This window comes from Scardinius erythrophthalmus (genome assembly GCF_964197995.2).
Source record: "Scardinius erythrophthalmus genome assembly, chromosome: 7".
Lineage (NCBI taxonomy): Eukaryota > Metazoa > Chordata > Actinopteri > Cypriniformes > Leuciscidae > Scardinius > Scardinius erythrophthalmus.
This window is the reverse complement of record NC_138227.1, coordinates 39,153,310-39,174,241: the sequence shown is the minus strand read 5'-3', so window position 1 is coordinate 39,174,241 and position 20,932 is coordinate 39,153,310. Positions and strand designations below refer to the sequence as shown.

General features: G+C 38.4%; 4 protein-coding genes across 4 annotated transcripts; all 4 read right to left on the bottom strand.

The window, feature by feature from the left end:
* Positions 1-7,654: 7,654 nt before the first annotated feature.
* LOC308693026 (claudin-4-like) lies at positions 7,655-8,646 on the bottom strand (the record flags this gene model as incomplete). Its single annotated transcript, XM_081369722.1, has 1 exon — positions 7,655-8,646. The coding sequence occupies one exon, from the start codon at positions 8,644-8,646 to the stop codon at positions 8,014-8,016; it is 633 nt and encodes a 210-aa protein (XP_081225848.1). The 3' UTR covers positions 7,655-8,013.
* Positions 8,647-13,958: 5,312 nt separating this feature from the next.
* LOC308693966 (claudin-4-like) lies at positions 13,959-14,456 on the bottom strand (the record flags this gene model as incomplete). Its single annotated transcript, XM_081371159.1, has 1 exon — positions 13,959-14,456. Exon 1 carries the CDS (start codon positions 14,433-14,435, stop codon positions 13,959-13,961), a length of 477 nt encoding a protein of 158 aa, XP_081227285.1. The 5' UTR covers positions 14,436-14,456.
* A 2,098-nt stretch (positions 14,457-16,554) lies between these two features.
* Positions 16,555-17,907, bottom strand: cldne (claudin e). Its single transcript, XM_081371157.1, has one exon. The coding sequence runs from the start codon at positions 17,859-17,861 to the stop codon at positions 17,232-17,234; it is 630 nt and encodes a 209-aa protein (XP_081227283.1). The 5' UTR covers positions 17,862-17,907; the 3' UTR covers positions 16,555-17,231.
* Positions 17,908-18,554: 647 nt separating this feature from the next.
* cldnf (claudin f) lies at positions 18,555-19,800 on the bottom strand. Its single transcript, XM_081371155.1, has one exon. The coding sequence runs from the start codon at positions 19,769-19,771 to the stop codon at positions 19,028-19,030; it is 744 nt and encodes a 247-aa protein (XP_081227281.1). The 5' UTR covers positions 19,772-19,800; the 3' UTR covers positions 18,555-19,027.
* Between the last annotated feature and the right edge of the window lie 1,132 nt (positions 19,801-20,932).

The window sequence follows — 20,932 nt, the reverse complement described above, 5'->3', positions numbered from 1 at the left end:
ATGGGGTGGTGTGGCGCAATGGATAAGACACATGCCTTTGGTATGAGAGACCCGGGTTCGAATCCACTGTGAGGCACCAATGTGTCCCTGAGCAAGACACTTAACCCCTAGTTGCTCCAGAGGCGTGCGACCTCTGACATATATAGCAATTGTAAGTTGCTATAAGTCCCTCATCGCCACGACAGCCATCGGCACTGATCCTCAACAAACTCGTCTCCATACCGGCATGACTCCGATCTTCAACCAGATGGACCTGGATAATATTCTGATTGTTCTGATCCAATCTGATTATAATGCAGCCTGAATCATAATCATACACTGTTCATTCGTTGGCCAGAGGAGAACTGAGCGACTGAGTCTGGTTTCTCCCAAGGTTTTTTTCTCCATTCTGTCACTGATGGAGTTTTGGTTCCTTGCCACTGTCGCCTTCGGCTTTTGGCTTGCTTAATTGGGCACACTTAATATTCAACAATATAATTGATCTCCCTGCATTGACACCGTTATATGAGAACTGAACTGAGCTGGACGATGACATCACGGTTTTCTACTGAGCAGCTGTATAGAAAAATGAACTAAATTAATAAATCTTTAAAACAAAAATTACACTGAACTTACTTAAGCTGGACTGTGACGCTATTTTCTTCTAGATCTGCTGTAGAGCCAAAACCAACTCTGTTGCATTATTTTCCTGTTATCTCTGTAAAGCTGCTTTGAAACAACCTGTATTGTAAAAAGTGCTATATAAATAAAGGTGACTTGACTTGACAGCTCATCCAGATTCCCTCCCAGACAATCTGAGAGGTCACTATGTTGGTACCAATGAAGTCTGTAACTCTACACATGGGTCACACAGAATTATTACTCCAATCCAATCAAACAGGGCCAGGATGCGACCCAGTAACTGCATGCCCTCTCAATATCACCTTCTGGGTTTTTTGGGGGATTTGCTTTCCAAAAACTAGACCAGTATGGAGGAGGTAAACACGCTGGGTTCAGGGAGGGAAAAAAAACATGCTATTCCAAATGTGAATCCGCACAAACTGAGGACATAGCTGGCTTGTGAGGTTGTGACAATAAAGGGTTTTAAATATATGAGATTGGTTTACGTTCCTTTTTTCACTTCCTATAAGGTAGGAATAATTATCTTGTTTGAATAAACATGTTTAGAAGCCTCATGTTAATTAAGAAAGCTTTGCTACAGAACTCAATGTTGCTTTCTTTATCCGTTCGATTAATCCATTTGAAATTTAGTACTTAATATTAAGACAGAATATTTTCCAAAAGTAACATCACCCACATCATGTTGTTAATATTCTGACAAATACCATTGCTAGTTGTCAAACCAGTTTGGGAGGACTTGAAACCAAAGCTTCAGAAAAACAACTTCTTGCTGTGCCAAACCTCATTTCTTGAAATGAGCTAATTTACTGAAATTTATGCACATGAATCTCAGGGATGCGATACGATGTTAGCATGCCTTGGACACAGAGGTCTCAAAAGGGTCCATCAACAACACATTTTCCATAGCAACCTGTTTATACTACTATGGCCTAGATCCATAATCAGAATTTGACCAAATTAATAACATAATATTGTTCGGCATGTAAACATGGCCATTGCCTTGCCTAGAAGAGCTGAGTCAACTTGTATTCAAGTCAAGTCAAGTCAACTTTATTTATATAGCGCTTTTCACAATACAGATTGTATCAAAGCAGCTTCACAGTATTAAATAAAATAGTACATCAGTGTTTGTTTCTAGTGTAAAACGTCCACGTTTGGTAATGCTGATCAATAGTATTGTTGATTGATTAATTAAATTAAGTATCCCCAACTGAGCAAGCCAAAGGCAACAGTGGCAAGGAACCAAAAAACTCCATCAGGTGACCTAATGGAGAAAAAAAATACCTTGGGAGAACCCGGGCTCAGTCGGGGGCCAGTTCTCCTCTGGCGTTTATGAACTAGAGACCGGATTTAACTGCAAGATTAAAAATATTATACGAATGCCTGGCTGAAGAGATGCGTCTTTAATCTAGTTTTAAACTGGGAGAGCGAGTCTGAGCAACGAACAGTATCAGGAAGGCTATTCCAGAGTTTTGGAGCTAAATGTGAAAATGATCTCCCTCCTTTGGTTGATCTGGATATCCTAGGTATGACCAAAAGCCTCGAATTTATTGATCTTAAAGAGCGCGATGGATTATAGGGCGATAGAAGATCCGTTGAATAAACTGGAGCTAAGCCGTTTAGGGCTTTATAAGTCAGTAGCAATACCTTGTAGTTAATACGGGACTTTATAGGTAACCAATGTAGTGATGATAAAATTGGTGTTATATGGTCATATTTTCTTGATCTAGTAAGAACTCTAGCGGCTGCATTTTGGACTAACTGTAGCTTGTTTATTGAGGATGCAGGACAACCAGCTAATAAAGCATTACAGTAATCTAATCTCGAGGTCATGAACGCATGAACTAACTTTTCTGCATCAGAAACAGATAGCATATTACGTAGCTTAGCAATGTTTCTAAGGTGGAAAAAGGCTGTTTTTGTAACATATGAAATATGATTTTCAAAAGACAGGTTGCTGTCTAATATAACACCCAGGTCTTTTACTGTATAGGATGAAGTAACAGGACATCCTACTATGTTAAAGTTGTATTGTGAGAGGTTTTGTGGGCGGTTTTTTGAACCGATGATTAGTACCTCTGTCTTGTCTGGATTTAATAAAAGAAAATTGCGCGTCATCCAATCTTTTATATCTTTAACACACTCTGTCAATTTGGATAATTTAGCGTTTTCATCCGGCTGCGATGAAATATATATTTGAGTGTCATCAGCATAACAATGGAAACTAATTCCATGTTTCCTTATAATATTTCCAAGTTGCATCATATATATTGAGAATAATAGAGGGCCTAACACAGATCCTTGCGGCACTCCATAGTTTACTGGAGTTATGATAGATTTTTCTCCATTTAAATAGACAAAATGGTATCCGTCAGATAGGTACAGTATGATCTGAACCAGCTTTATGCTTGTCCTTGAACACCAGTATAATTTTGTAGTCGATCTAAGAGTATTGTGTGATCTATAGTATCGAACGCAGCACTAAGATCAAGTAAAACTAGTATTGAGATACAGCCTTGGTCAGAAGCTAAGAGTAAATCATTTGTGATTTTAACAAGCGCAGTTTCAGTGCTATGGTGCGGCCTGAATCCAGACTGAAACTTTTCATAGATGTCATTTTCTTGTAAGAAAGAGCCTAGTAGGGCGGACACAACTTTTTCTAGTATTTTAGACATAAAAGGTAGATTTGAAATGGGTCTATAATTTGCTAGATTATGTGGATCTAATTGTGGTTTCTTAATGAGAGGTTTTATAACTGCCAGTTTAAATGTTCTTGGAACATAACCTAAAGATAAAGACGAGTTAATAATATTGAGGAGAGGCTCTTCCACTATAGGTAACACTTCTTTCAGTAGTTTAGTTGGTATGGGATCTAATAAACATGTTGTTGTTTTAGAGGAAGTGATAAGTTTATTTAACTCTATTTGTTCTATAGTTGTAAAGCACTGTAATTGTTCTTGCGGGGTGATAATCGAGGCTAAGTTATAAGGCGCGATTGAGGATTGAACGTATTTGGGATGGTTACCGATAAAAAATAAAATAGATCTAGTGATTTTACACTCATTTTATTTAGTAAGAAGTTTGCTGGCTAAAATTTTAAAATTATTTCCATCCACCACTGGGTGCTCTTTCTCCACTGAACAGCATCATTTTATTTTTGGCAGTCAATTCAATCTTACAAAAACAAATAAAAATCATATGCTAAAGTGTTAAAGTAGCTGTATTATTGCAATTGTAATAAATGTACTGTGAACGGCTGATTTGCTGGCGCAAATGCCAGCACTGTAAAACCTTGGTGTAAAAAATGGCAAAATTCTGAGAGTAACATACTAGTTTCAATTAATAAAGTAATATACCATAGAAAACAGTGCATTCTGGGTAATATTTGAAATTTTCAAGAAAGTAGCCTCAAAGTGTTCCAAATCACACCCTATACCCTCATTCACTATTCCCTAAATTAGTTCACTAATATAGTCCACTTAGAAGTGAGTTTATTCAGACACTGATAAACACCCAACAAGCAGAATCACTGAAGGACAGAGAAACAAGAACAGAAAAAAAGAGAAGACATAAGCAGAAACACGAGAACTACACTGACTTCCAGCCACACTGAGTGTGAAACCAGATTACAAACCAGTTTGTTTCATACTTGTATAGAAGTCATTGTTGTGATTTAACAGAGGTTTAGATGTTTTATTGAAAATAAAAAAGTTTTTAGTCACCATTAAGGGCTCTTTACCCTTGACTTTTTAACATTTTTTTTTTCTTTTTTTGGCTGCTGTAACTGTGTGTTTTAAAAGCACGGATGTCATGGCAAGAAAAAGCCAAGAGGAATTTGATCAGGTGTTTTTGGCTGTGTTGCGATGATGCCATAATCAACCATCATGAACTTGTCGGATCCCGTTCTGTGTCTTTTCATTTTATTACAAAAAGCAGGAAAATGCTGGGAGTGCTTCTTGGGTGTAAAAAAATGTTTTAAATACCTCCGGTGCTCTTCAGTGAAGGGATCCACATATAACTAAAGATAAAGGTCTGAGGCGCTCAGGAGGATGAAGATTAAAAAGCCTTTATTAATCCATGGCTAGTCTCATAAAATGCCTACGCGTTTCAGCCAACAAGGCTTTCTATATGCTTTTTCTCTGTAGTTAAATTCACCAGGATTTATTATTGTAAGCAATTTTTGTGACACTAGTCATTTAATCATGTGACTTCCCACCTGCTCAACCTAAGCAGCTGTTATTTATTACTGGTTTTAACAAGGAAGTGAACTTTTTGTCAAACACTTCAAGCCCTGACGAAAGCCTTGTTGGCTGAAACGCATAGGCATTTTATGAGACTAGCCATGGATTAATAAAGGCTTTTTAATCTTCATCTTCCTGAGTGCCTCAGACCTTTATCTTTTCTTTTAATTTTATATTTATGGATGATAGTAGCTATGTGATTCTATAGCTTTCGTTCAGTAATCAGTTATTTTTAAAATCATACAGAGCATAACACATTTTGAACTCCTGCATAACTTAGAAATACACAGACATCAACAATGAGCATATGAATCTCAACAATGGTGACAATCAAATGTTTTGTGTCGCAATGCATGCTGGGTGCCAGAATAGTACAAAATTGAACAAATTATGCCGCTTAATGGTCTTTTTATATGCCGATTTTTTTATTTCTGTGTGTGTCTAAATTATTATGTTTTGGTTTAAAAAATCCTTCAAAACAATTGTTGTTTTTTGTTTTATAATGCAACACTTTTAATAAAGGATTGAACACTGGATGAGATCAGTGAATCAAGAGACTTAATGATGGGTATGTCATCATCAATGCATAACAATCAGCATTCACTGATCATCATCACATTTTTTTTTTGCCATAAATGTGGCTAGCAAAACAGTTCAAGCAGCACAAAAAAAAATGGTTTTAAAATGTCAAGGGTCTAGAGCCCAATTAAGTAAACACTGATCACCATAATGGTAATCCAAACCAAACATTTTCAATAAAATATCAATTTCTAAACCTCTGTTAATTCTCAATACGAGATTTTGTAGATGTATAACAGAAATAAAGTCAAACTGGTTAGTAATAAGTGTAATAATGTGTAATGGCTGGAAGTCAGTTGTAGTTGTTTGTCTCTTTTTCTGTTCTTCTTCCTCTTTCCTTCAGTGATTCTGATTGTTAACAGCAGGTGTTCATCACTAATGCTCAACAATCCCTTACATATTCACTTAATTATCTCACTGCAACACTACTTCAGTGTGACTTTTACTCTTTGTATTGTGGACACTACAGTATGTTCCTGTAGGGTTGAAAGGGTTAAATGTGCAAGATTAAATGGCACATCCACAAAATATATTTTAACAGTAATAAACTGTTAAAAGAGGTTTGGGCCAACGCCAAATACACATAAAGCTTTACTTCATCTAATTATATGTAAGTGTGAACTCGTGAAACTGTAAAAAAGCCTGGTAAGGTCTAACAGCGTGGTGCACAACAAAGGGATTCAGCCATTTAAAATATTTTTTTCATTTAGTTAATGTTATGATAGAAACAATGATTTTTGCTTAGTAAGTCTAATTTTGACCAAATTTCTTTGATTGACGTGCAAACAGACTGAACATGCCTGTGTCATGCCTTTGGGTATCTGCGAGCAAGGGATTGTAGAAATCCCTGATGGTGTTAACTGACCAAGACTTACTTGTGACTTGCAAAACTATTACTTGGTCCCTCTGGAACAACTCAAAACTTACATTTTCTTGTAACCTAATAGTTTAAATTTTACGTGTCGCCCCACAACCTACATGTCCTAGCATAAATGCAAGCAACACAAGTGCCCAAGCAGCCTGCAAGTCCAAGAGTGAACACATTGAATTTGTCCTGCACTTTGTATCACACAGTCCATCCACAAGCCCTCCCAGATGGTCACAGTCACAATATTGGCTCCAATTACTGCTGTTGCCTTCCATATATAAGGGCACAAATCATAATAGCTCCCCAGACACCAATAATGGCTAGGGACATGGCTAGGATAAGTCAAAATATAGACACCATTTTTATTTATTTATTCTGTTTGTTTGTTTGGCTTTGTTTTCTTGGAAGTGTTTGCTCCTCTGTTAATTGTACAAATGACTAACCTGTTCTAAGTTTTTTCTCAGAAGGGAGCGGTCCAAGTCAGATGGATCTGAAACCTGGTTAAACCTGACCAGATTCCACAGCAGGGAATGTGGATACAGCTAGTTTCTGTGAGATGTGCATCAACGAGGAGCTATCGGTTGATGACTTGGTTCAAATACAAATGAACAAAAAAACTAAAAAAACAAAAATACAAAAAAACTTTTGGATATCAACCACAAGCCCTTTTAGGGATTTATTGATCTAGTGCTTTTACACTCATTTTATTTAATAAAAAAAATGTGTTTTTAGCTTACTGGCTAATATTACAAAATGATCATATTATCACATATTATAAGGATCACATTAAAGTTATTGTTATAAAATAATAATGTTTCAAAACACAATTCTAATAAATGCACTGTTCCAACAGTTTATTAAGACCACTTGCTGATTTGCTGGTGCAAATGCCTGGTGCACAACAAAGTGATAGAATATCATATCTATTCACCCAATAAAAAAAATATATTTTTCATCGAGTTCATGTTATGTAAGAAACAAATGAAGCAGAAACAGACTGAACATGCCTGATAGTTGTTTATTGTTTTCTTTTACAGTAAAATGTTTTTTACATCGAAATTGCACAAACTGTTTTACAGGAGATCTTTGCCAACATCTCTGTTGATTTTTTCAGCAGTTTAGTCACCATGTCAGAGGCCAGCATGATCTGATCTGTAATGTTTTCTTTGATGTGAGAATTTTCATTATTGTCAAACTATTATTATGAAATGGTCAATGCAATAAATTGTTTTACAGAACCGTTTATTTTAATAACAAAATAATAAGACACATTTAATGATCATTGTGCAAAAAAAGTTAATCTATGTAACCCAAAAAATAAAACTTGATAAGAAGATTAATGCACATTTTTATAAAACCATAGACATTGTTTTTTAACATTTAGATATATTTAATTTTCTGATTAATAAAACTATTCTTCTTGTCATATTAAACATAAATAGCAAGAATGGCTTGTTTATGAAAAACAGATCATTTCTTCCCTGAGTTGGATTCCTCTCATCACATTATACATGCACAATTTCCTCTTTCAGTGATCTGTATAACCACAGCACAAAACCACAGTATATAAACTATATGTCATATCAGACACTGTTCTTCTGCTGTTTCTCCTTGGAAAAAATATCCACAGCTGGGGATAAAGAGGTTTTACAGGAAAAAAAGAGAGTCTTTGCCAGTAAAAAGTCTTTGTGTGCTTGATCTCTTTCAGACGTAGGCTTTGCTGGTGGCAACGGACCGTGGCTGAGAGTACTTGACGCCGTAGTTTTCCTCCTCCTTAGGTGGGCAGGAGCTACACAGTATACCTCCTCCCAGGATCAGCAGTGCAGCTGCACCCCATCCAATATAGATAGAAGCTCCCATCTCCCTTCTTTGGGCATCTGTGAGCGAGGGGTTGTAGAAATCCCTGATGATGGTGTTAGCTGACCAACAGACGGGGACCAGAACCAGCACTCCAGCGATGATGAAGATTACACCACTAGCAATAGCCACTTTCACCTTTGTTCTTTCATCCTCAATAAAGCTGGTACATTTTCCACCAACAATTCCCAGGATGATCCCAAAGATGCACACAATAATGGCGACGATCACAAGTGCCCGAGCAGCCTGCAAGTCCTGAGGTAAGGCCAAGAGGGAGTCGTAGATTTTGCACTGCATTTGTCCTGTGCTTTGTACCACACAGTTCATCCACAAGCCTTCCCAGAAAACCTGTGCAGTCACAATATTGGCTCCAATGAATGCTGTCACCTTCCACATAGGAAGGGCACAAATCACAATAGCACCGATGAAACCAATCATGCCTAGGCAAATGCCCAGACTTTGTCGACACATAGACACCATTTTTCTCTTGTTTGCTTGGCTTTGTTGGCTTGAAAGTGTTTGCTCCTCTCTTAATCCAAGAAATTACTTATGTTCCTAACCTTCAGAATGTTCCAACCTTTAATATTTTCTCCAAAGGGAGGAGTTGAATGGACCTAAAACCAGGTTAAACCTGACTAGATTCCACAGCAGGAAATGTGGGACACAGTTCATTTCTATGAGACACGCATCAATGAGGATAACCCAACAACCACATATATCAACCATAAGCCTTTATAGTGATTTAGTGATCTAGTGCTTTTACACTCATTTTATTTAATAAGCAAATTGTGAATCTGTGAATGTAATAAACAAGATTTAGCTTCATGGCTAATATTATCAAATGATTTATATCCATCAGTATTTGCTCTTTCTCCACTGAGCAGTATAATTTTAGTTTTAGGCAGTCAGTTCAATCTCACAAAAACAAAACCAGCAAGGGGTCCCCCCTGTCACAGGGGGAAAAGGGCAATCAATAGCCAGGGCAAACTGTACAACTGGGTAAAAAGGGGGCTTGGCATCAGTGCTTTTTAACCAGGATGCACACTGTATATTAACTGGTCATACTCAGGTAAACAACACATAGCAGTGTTACATCACCAGTCTTTTCGTAAGTCGGGGCCGGTTTGTGTCAGGCTTCAGTTCGTTATTCGTGAAAGCAAACCATTTTGGTGGAAGAGCAGAAGCTGTGCTCATACATGTAAAAGGGTTATAGGTGACTGAATCTTTTTTAATTTAGATTAAGCTTGTGTGGTTGTTTAATTTGTAATTGTAATGAAGTTTGCTGTTATGGGAAGAAGGATGCGGGAACCGGCGAATATTTAACAACTTTAATAATAAAATAAACCAGTACAAAAATGAAAGTAAAGACAGCAGCCCCTCTCGGACGACTACTGTCACATACAACAAAACACAACATAAAATCCAGGCCTGACCTCTCTCGTCCTTCACTGTCGTCGCTCCTCGCTTTATGCTCCCGTAGCTCCTCCGTGAGAGATTCGAGACCGATGCGTTACGTGTCGCTCATTATCAATCACGCCACCGGCCTCGCGCCGTTCTCTCACGGCCCTCGGCCTCGTCCTGCTAGCCACATACCCCCATCGTCCCATGCAGGCTGGGGGGTACTCCCGGGACTGTGCTCTACCCCCCACCCCCATCTCCTTCTGGGGGACCAGGTACGGCAGCACCTGGGGGTATGGATAGACGAGGCGAGAGAAAAGGATATGGAAGCATGAGGAGCGAGAGAGTGGAGAGAGGGGAGAGAGGAAAGAAGAAAAAAAATCTTGATCCGGTTCCCAAAACGCACTGCCCTCTGGTCCTCCACCAGTTGGGTGATCTTCTCCGCGGTGCCTGGCGGTGGCGCTGGATAGCTCTCGGGGGACAGCTCGACACTCCTTCACCGCCTGGTGGACGGCGACAGCACCTCCGGGTTCGGGCAGTTGGCAGGAGTCACCCGTTCCCTGCTCCTCCCCATCATGCTTTCAAGATATCAAAAATCCTATTCCAATTTAGAGTCTTCAATGTCTTGGCATGATTTTACCTAAGTTTGATGGCAGTCACAAGAATCCCCCAGTAGGAGTATTTAAAACGCCACAGTATGGGTGCTTCTCAATTCTTATTTGTGCATCCTCGTTTCCTTTCCTCGCTTCCTTTCCTCGCGTCTCAGCTCCACCCCCTGTAGGATGCGAGGAGATGCTGCAAGGAAAAGACGCGAGGACGGAGGGATCGAATGAAAGCTTTTTTTATACATTGGAATACTTGATCACTCGAGCGTCACTTCACCGCGTCATCAGCAGCGCTCAGAGGATCTGCCCTTATGTTGTTGAAGTTTGGTTATTTAAGAAATTCATAATAAATAATAATAAAGCAAGATACCCAATTGAAATATGTGAGATGTGTGGCTTATATAAACTGCAAAGGTAAAGTATAAATCAAAATGATTGTGACCGATGTGAAGGGGGAGGAGAATTTATACGTGCGTCACGTTTTAGGCGATAAAACTCTTCCGTATAGGATACACCTGTGTATCCTCGCTCATGACTCCTCAGGAAGCCTCCTCACTCCTCGATCCTCGCCTCCTCGCGGTGCAATTAGAGAGTTGAGATGTCCTTCAAGATGGCTGTGCTCGATCGGTTTCCGGGTCATAGGATGGAGGACGGAGGAGCGAGGAGACAAGGAGGGATATTGAGAAGCACCCTAAGCCGTTAAAAAAAAATGGCTGACTTCCTGTTTGGCGGAGCTAATGTCTGTGGTGTGAAAGTTGTCCAGCTTGATGAGATCTATATATGTGCAAAGCTTGGTGACCGAAACTTACCGTAGCTGGTATTTGCTACAGAGTTCCCTGAACATGCCCATTTCTAGGTGGCGCTATAGAGCCCCCTCTACATGGGCATGAATGAACCTTTGCTAAGTCGTAATAGGAGATGACTTTGACGAGTGTGCAAAAGATCATGAAAATTAAAGCACGGCAAGTAGGCCTACCCTAAAAAAAAATTACTAAACATAAAAAGGATACAAATGTTTGATGTGTTGCCATGCTAACAATATTTAAGAAATCAAAAATTCCTTTAGAATTTGAAATATATAGTTTTTTTGCCATTATTATACAAACATCTGAAGCAATTTAGTGAAAGGAAAAAGGGAAATTGAAAAAAATTGTTGCAAATGTCCTACTTCCCTCTGCCAGTTGTAATGTTGAGGACAATAACTCCTTTCACACAGCAATCCTGGTAAATTACCGTTAAATTACCAGAATGACTTTACCGGTAAATACACAAATATGCTGCTCACGCAAGCAATGGTGTTCTGGCTTTTTACCGATAAGAGGCCATTCACACATAAGCTCCAAAATACTGGTAAATTCTGGGGTGTCAGTCATCGGAAGTGATCTTTATACGTCACGCCATTTTCTTCATCCTCCCGCATGAGAAGTGCTTTAGTTTCACTATCTGTTCAATTTGACAACATTTGTTGACGTCTCAGTGAAAGGCATAAGGGGATGATCAAACATTTTTGCTCTTCAAAACACGAGACGTGCATAATAGTATCCAACTGATATCTGATCCAATTTCTGATCCAATCTGACTTCTGACCTATAATGCTGCCTGAATCATAATCATACACTGTTCGTTCGTTGGCTAGAGGAGAACTGAGCGAGGTTTTTTCCCAAGGTTTTTTCTCCATTCTGTCACTGATGGAGTTTTGGTTCCTTGCCACTGTCGCCTTTGGCTTTTGGCTTGCTTAGTTGGGGACACTTAATATTTAACAACATTACTGATCTGCCTTCATTGATACCGTTATATGAGAACTGAACTGAGTTGGACGATGACATCATTATTTTCTCCAGAGCGGCTATATATAAATTAACTAAATTAATAACTTTTTTATAACAGAAATGAACCATCACTAAAGTTACTTAAGCTGGACTATGAAACTTCTTTCATCTAGATCTGCTGAGATCTCTAGATTTTTGTTTAGTTTAGTACTAATTCTTGCATATTCCAAAGGGACCAAAATGCAATTTCGAACTAGGGGGCGCTGTGGAGCCAATGAGGCATGGGTCTCCTGAATTGCAGTATCAAAACAAAAGATGTCCTGAGACAAATGTATCTGTTAACTGTCATGATATTTTAGCCATGGTAAGATCATCAAAACAGTGTGGGAAAATGTAAAAATCCCACATTCCATCCAAGATGGCTGACTTCCTGTTGGGCGGAGTCAGATAAAACCAAGTGAACATTGTCCTATATGATGTCATCAATAACCATACCAAATTTCGTGCACATTGGAGAAACTTTATCCTGACGACAGCCTGCACTTACATAAGTCCAAGCATTACATAACTTTTACATTTTTTTGCAGGTCTGATGTGTCTGCAAAGTTTCATGCATGGCAAAGGCCTCAAAAAATACATTATAATAATAGTGAAAAAATATTCCAAAAACTATAGGGCTTTAGTGCCTCTGGTTCAGGCCTCTTTACCTTTCACCTTCTGTGCTCAGGCCCTAATCATGTTAAAGTGTTAACATAGCTCTATTTTTCCATAAAATAATACAGTGCGTGCAGAATTATTAGGCATGTTGACTTTCTTATCATATTTTTTTTCCAGGCACATTTTACCAACACCAAACTACATTAATCGTAATAACTACTATTAATTTTGTATTTAATAATTTATAAGTTATATATAATTGTTCATGAAGGCTGGAAATAAAATAAAAAAACGCCTTAGGTGTTGGTAAAATGTGAATTGGAATTGGTAAAATGTGCCTGGAAAAAAAAATGATCAGAAAATCAACGCACCTAATAATTCTGCACGCACTGTAATGTTTCAAAACACAATTCTAATAAATGCACTGTTCCAACAGCTTATTAAGACCTCTTGCTGATTTGCTGGTGCAAATGCACAACAAAGTGATAGAATATCATAATATCTATTCACCCAATAAAAACAGATTTGTCATTGAGTTCATGTTACAGTATGTAAGAAACAATACATTTTGCTTCATCTCTTCCAATAAAGTGGAAACAGACTGAACATGTTGTTTATTGTTTTCTTTCACAGCAAAATTACGATTTTTTTACAGCAAAATTGCTCAAACTGTTTTACAGGAGATTTTTGCCAATATCTCTGTTGAGTTTCTCAGCAGTTTTATCTGAGGCATGATCTAATCTGTAATGTTTCGTGAGAATATATTGTCAAAGTATTATTATGAAATAATGTCAATACAGTATCAATAAGTTGTTTTACAGAACCATTTATTTTAATAACAAAATAATAAGACTAATTTAACGATCAAGATATAAGCTAATTTATGTAACTAAAAAAAAACTTGATTAGAAGGTTAATACACATTTTATAAAACCTTAGACAATGTATTTTATTAACAGTAAGATATCTTTAATTTTCTGATTAATAAAACTATTTCTATTGCCAGAATGGCTCGTTTATGAAAAACAGATCGTTTCTTCCCTGAGTTGGATTCCTCTCATCACATTATACATGCCTCTTTCAGTAATCTGTATAACCACAGCACAAAACCTCAGTATATAAACTGATATGTCATATCAGACACTGTTCTTCTCTGTTTCTCCTTGAAAAAAATAAAAATAATAAAAAAAATAATAAAAAAAAAAAAAAAAAATATATATATATATATATATATATATATATATATATATATATATATATATATATATATATATATATATATATATATATAGCTGGGAATAAAGAGGTTTTACGGGGATAAAGAGTCTTTGCAAGTAAAAAGTCTTTGTGTGCTTGATCTCTTTCAGACGTAGGCTTTGCTGGTGGCAACGGACCGTGGCTGAGAGTACTTGATGCCGTAGTTGTCCTCCTTAGGTGGGCAGGAGCCACACAGTATACCTCCTCCGAGGATCAGCAGTGCAGCTGCACCCCATCCAAAATAGAGAGAAGGTCCCATCTCCCTTCTTTGGGCATCTGTGAGCAAGGGGTTGTAGAAATCCCTGATGATGCTGTTAGCTGACCAACAGACGGGGACCAGAACCAGCACTCCAGCAATGATTAAGATTACACCACTAGCAATAGTCACTTTCACCTTTGTGCTTTCACCCTTGACAAAGCTGGTACATTCTCCACCAGCAATTCCCAGGATGATCCCAAAGAGGCACACAATGATGGCGATGACCACAAGTGCCCGAGCAGCCTGCAAGTCCTGAGGTAAGGCCAAGAGGGAGTCGTAGATTTTGCACTGCATTTGTCCTGTGCTTTGTACCACACAGTTCATCCACAAGCCTTCCCAGATGGTCTGTGCAAATGCCAAGGCATTGTCGACACATAGACACCATTTTTCTCTTGTTTGCTTGGCTTTGTTGGCTTGAAAGTGTTTGCTCCTCTCTTAATCCAAGAAATTACTTATGTTCCTAACCTTCAGAATGTTCCCACCGTTAAGATTTTCTCCAAAGGGAGGAGTCCAAGTTGAATGGACCTAAAACCAGGTCAAACCTGACTAGATTCCACAGCAGGAAATGTGAGACACACATTCTTTTTAACCAGGATGCACACTGTATATTTTTTAACTGGTTATACGAACACATTAGGTAAACAACACATAGCAGTGTTACATCACCATTCGTTTCTTAAGTCGGGGCCGGTTCGTGTCAGGCTACAGTTCGTTATTTGTGAAAGCAAACTATTCTGGTGGAAGAGCAGAAGCTGTGCTGGCAGGCTGGGGGGTACTCCCGAGACTTTGCTCTACCCCCCACCCCCACCTCCTTCGGGGGACCAGGCACGGCGGCCGCAGCACCTGGGGGTATGGATAGACGAGGCTAGAAAAAAGGATATGGAAGCATGAGGAGCGAGAGAGTGGAGAGAGGGGAGAGAGAGAAAAAAAATATTGGTACGGTTCCCAAAACGCACTGCCCTCTGGTCCTCCACCAGTTGGGTGATCTTCTCCGCGCTGCCTGGCGGTGGCGCTGGATAGCCCTCGGGGGACGGCTCGATACTCCTCCGCCACCTGGTGGTTCGGGCAGTCGGCAGGAGTCACCCGTTCCCTGCTTCTCCCCATCATGCTTTCAAGATATCAAAAATCCTTTTCCAATTTAGAGTCTTCAATGTCTTGGCATGATTTTACCTATGTCTGATGGCAGTCACAAGAATCCCCCAGTAGGAGTATTTAAAACGCCACAGTATGCCATTCAAAAAAATGTCTGACTTCCTGTTTGGCGGAGCTAATGTCTGTGCACTGAAAAAAGTGAAACATCAGTGCAATTCATTCAAAATATATATTTACATTGGTCCAATGGAAAATTGTGATTTTCAGTTTATACCTTCTGTTTTCACTTTGCCTCAAAGTGTTACGCCCTCTATCACTGAAAAAAAAATATACTTTGGATTAACTTAAAACAATTGATGTAATTTGTTACAGCTAATTTTTTTTTTTCTCAAATTGTATTTATGATTTAGTTAAAACCATAAATTTTGATTTAATGTCAAACCAAAATTTGAATTTTTTCCAACTCAACGTTTTACCTTAACCCAAAGTACACAGCAAAAACTCTAGTGTTAAATTAACACTCATATTTTATCACTTTACACTCTTGAGTGTGGACTCATATACACTCCCAGGAGTGTTAATTTAACACTGGAGTTTTTGCTGTGTACTTTGCTGTGGAGCCAATGAGGCATGGGTCTCCTGAATTGCAGTATCAAAACAAAAGATGAGCTGAGGCAAATGTATCTGTTAACTGTCATGATATTTTAGCCATGGTAAGATCATCAAAACAGTGTGGGAAAATGTAAAATCCCACATTCCATTCAAGATGGCTGACTTCCTGTTGGGTGGAGTCAGATAAAACCAAGTGAACATTGTCCTATATGATGTCATCAATAACCATACCAAATTTCGTGCACATTGGACAAACTTCATCCTGACGACAGCCTGCACTCGACCACACAAAAGTCCAAGGTCTGATGTGTCTGCAAAGTTTCATGCATGGCAAAGGCCTCAAAAAATATATTATAATAATAGTGAAAAAATATTACAAAAACTATAGGGCTTTAGTGCCTCTGGTTCAGGCCTCTATGCCCTTCACCTTCTGTGCTCAGACCCTAATCATGTTAAAGTGTTAACATAGCTCTATTATTGCCATAAAATAATAATGTTTCAAAACACAATTCTAATAAATGCACTGTTCCAACAGCTTATTAAGACCAATTGCTGATTTGCTGGTGCAAATGCCTGGTGCACAACAAAGTGATAGAATATCATAATATCTATTCACCCAATAAAAACAGATTTGTCATTGAGTTCATGTTACAGTATGTAAGAAACAATACATTTTGCTTCATCTCTTCCAATAAAGTGGAAACAGACTGAACATGTTGTTTATTGTTTTCTTTCACAGCAAAATTACGATTTTTTTACAGCAAAATTGCTCAAACTGTTTTACAGGAGATTTTTGCCAATATCTCTGTTGAGTTTCTCAGCAGTTTTATCTGAGGCATGATCTAATCTGTAATGTTTCGTGAGAATATATTGTCAAAGTATTATTATGAAATAATGTCAATACAGTATCAATAAGTTGTTTTACAGAACCATTTATTTTAATAACAAAATAATAAGACACATTTAATGATCAAGACATCTTTTTGCAAAAAAATGCTAATTTATGTAACTAAAAAAAAAAAAACTAAGAAGCTTAGATAAGAAGGTTAACACACATTTTTTAAAACCATAGACATTGTATTTTATTAACAGTTAGATATCTTTAATTTTCTGATTACTAAAACTATTACTATTGTCATATTAAACATAAATAGCAAGAATGGCTTGTTTATGAAAAACAGATCATTTCTTCCCTGAGTTGGATTCCTCTCATCACATTATACATGCACAATTTCCTCTTTCAGTAATCTGTATAACCACAGCACAAAACCTCAGTAAATAAACTAATATGTCACATCAGACACTGTTCTTCTGCTGTTTCTCCTTGGGAAAAAAATATCCACAGCTGGGAATAAAGAGGTTTTACGGGGAAAAAGAGTCTTTGCCAGTAAAAAGTCTTTGTGTGCTTGATCTCTTTCAGACGTAGGCTTTGCTGGTGGCAACGGACCGTGGCTGAGAGTACTTGACGCCGTAGTTGTCCTCTTTAGGTGGGCAGGAGCTACACAGTATACCTCCTCCTAGGATCAGCAGTGCAGCTGCACCCCATCCAATATAGATAGAAGCTCCCATCTCCCTTCTTTGGGCATCTGTGAGCAAGGGGTTGTAGAAATCCCTGATGATGGTGTTAGCTGACCAACAGACGGGGACCAGAACCAGCACTCCAGCGATGATGAAGATTACACCACTAGCAATAGCCACTTTCACCTTTGTGCTTTCATCCTCGATAAAGCTGGTACATTTTCCACCAACAATTCCCAGGATGATCCCAAAGAGGCACACAATGATGGCGATGACCACAAGTGCCCGAGCAGCCTGCAAGTCCTGAGGTAAGGCCAAGAGGGAGTCGTAGATTTTGCACTGCATTTGTCCTGTGCTTTGTACCACACAGTTCATCCACAAGCCTTCCCAGATGGTCTGTGCAGTCACAATATTGGCTCCAATGAATGCTGTCACCTTCCACATAGGAAGGGCACAAATCACAATAGCTCCGATGAAACCAATAATCGCTAGGGACATGCCCAGGATCTGTCGACACATAGACACCATTTTTTCTCGTTTGCTTGGCTTCGTTGGCTTGAAAGTGTTCGCTCCTCTCTTTATCGTAGAAATGACTTCTGTTCCTCCCTTCAGAGTTTTAAGATTTTCTCAGACGAAGGGAGGAGTCTAAGTTGGATGGACCTGAAACCAGGTTAAGGTAAATTTTCAAGCTTGACCAGATTCCTCAGAAGGGAATGTTGATACTGTGGCTAGTTTCGATGAGATGCGCATCGGCAAGGAACTGAACAATGGCCATGTCACGAATACAAATGAGCCAAGACATCAACCGAAAGGATTGGGTAGGTATTATTGGTATTAACCAAGCCTTGTTGAGACTCAAAACAAAAAAATATGAAGCTAAAAATAGAGCTAAGTGTTTTGATGACCGGATGAAATAAAGGCTTTTTGACATTATATTTTGGCTAGCTTTCTTTTCTCTCTACTGTTAAAAAGTAAACCAATGCTACACTGTCCATATACGTTTATTTCCTGTTTCGTGGCAGAATCCCTGGTACTTTCCAAGTAGAATTCACAATACAATTACATCAACGCTTTTCCAAAAATGTGGAATTTTAATCATATTTTCTCATTTTTAACTGGTTGGCAGATGAGCGAAAAAGGTTTATTGCTCAAGATTCAATTAATCAACTAACAAAGGATACATGTAGAAATGACAATAGAAAATCATTTGTAATATTTCAGAAATACATTTATTGACAAGATCATTTATAAAAATCCAAAGCTATATTTATTGTACAAATATTCCCCTTGGAGATGGAATCAGATTTATAGACTCTTAAAAAAAAAAAAAAAAACATCAGAAAATGCTTGATTTACAGAAAGTGAACAACACAATAGTACTCACAAATGTTACCTTCTGTGTGGAAACATACATGTATTCATTGCAAACACATTGCTTTACAAAATCTCTACCTCTAGATCAACTGGAATGAGTGGAGAAAGTGGACAAACAAGTTTTTCCAAATCATCATTCACAGGCTAGCAAAGAAGCCTTGCAAACAAGCCTTGTGACATTGCAAACAAGTTGCTAATTAGATTTGTTGTTGGATATATACATTTTATTCAATCAAACACTGAAAGTAAGTACAAGTTGCATTCAAAAACGTTGAGGAGCACAGTCTTAGAAGGTGTCAATCAAAGAAATGTTCCATTAGCTAAAGATATTGTCCCGGAACAGTTGTGTAACCTGGGGCTGGATAAGGTTTGTTAGGAACATAACTTCCAGTATATGCTACACTAGGTGCATATGTGTTGGCAGGCATGTAAGCTCCAGGAGGCCCATACATAGGTCCTTGGTAGGGATACATGCCTGGGTAATTTGGATACATATCTTCTCTCGGTGGACAGGAAGTACACAGAATGATCCCTCCAAACAGAAGACATGCTGAGGCGCCCCAGCCAATGTATATGGATGCCCCAAGCTCCCTCTTTTGTGTCGCGATTGTGAGAACATTCTGGAAATCTGAGATGGTGACAGCTGCCGACCAGCAGACCGGTATAAGACAGGCGACTCCAGCTACAATGCAGAGGATGCCACCCAGGATCAGCACTTTAGCCATGGAGGACTCCTTCTTCAGACAGCTACTGCACTGGCCACCCACAAACGTCAGTATCATTCCAATGGCGCCGATCACTATTGCGATGATGATCAGCGCACGTGCCGCTTGCAAGTCCTGGGTCAGACTCATTATTGAGTCTTGGATTCTACACTGCATCTGTCCAGTGCTCTGCATTACACAGTTCATCCACAAGCCGTCCCAGACAATCTGGGCCGTGGTAATGTTGGCACCAATGTACGAAGTGACACGCCACAATGGGATGCCACAACAGACACATATACCAACAAAACCAATGAAGCACAGGGTCTGGCCAGACACTTCTTTAGCAATCCTTCCCATGGTGTTGTCACAATCAAAAGCAGCTGTTGGTCTGGTCGTAATCCATGAGCGTCTGAGAAACAAGCAGGAAGTGATAGCCTGTTTGACACAGATCCTCATTTGGGAGGAGTTTTGCAGAGCTGTTTGTTTTCATCCTGCTGAACAAGATTCCAAAGCAAGATTCTTAAAATATGTGACTATTCCGTGAAGACGCATTCAGATCTGCTGTTGGTACAGTAGATGCTTTCAAAACCATATCAGTCTTGTCTCTCTTGTGTCAAAGATAAGTCAAAGATTTGAAGATTCTCTCAGATGAGTGGAAATTAATTACAAATGAACAAATAGTGTTTAAAACAAGATTTGAAATTAAATTTATATTTGAAAGAGGTGAAATGCTGTAAAAACTGTATATTATTACAATCTCACATTCAGTAGCATAAATGAACTAAATGAACAAAAAAAAAGTCTTGAGCTAAAGCAGTGTTTTACAGACAAGGTAACCGCTAGTTTTTGGAATGTTTACACTTAATTTTGGGTTACGAAGTTATAGCACAAGACTTATTTTAAGTGCCTTCTAAAGGATCTTAACAGAGTGTCTATAATTTGGACTAATAGACTAATGGCCTAACTCATACCAAGCCTTGGCTTTCCATCACTGAAAATTAGAATCTCACTAATAATATGCAGTTACAACTGTTTCAAAGAGCAATGACACTCCAATGAATGTGAAACATGATAATATTGTATATTAAAGAGTCCAGTGCATACATCCATATGCTAGTTACACAGAGCCAAGAGAGAAATATTCTGACGTTTTGATGATTAGGCTTCAGAATTTGCCATCAGATTTAAACTTTTTTAGAGAAAACATTGTTAAAGTATATTGGAAGTGTGTTGTTGCCCAAGAGTTTTGAAACTTGTATGAACTAGTGATATATGCTTTAATTAATACCATCACAGTCTGAAGACTTGGGATACAATGTTATTTATTGATGCTAGTACATTATGACAAAAATGCATAATACACATGACAAATTATCGAACAATACAAAAGGTATTATTGTAAGCATTTTAAATAAACCTATATTCCCATCCATAAAAGCTGTAATACATACATTTAAGCATTTGGCCAACACTTTTATCCAAAGGGACTTGCATTGCATTTAAAGTATACATTTTAGC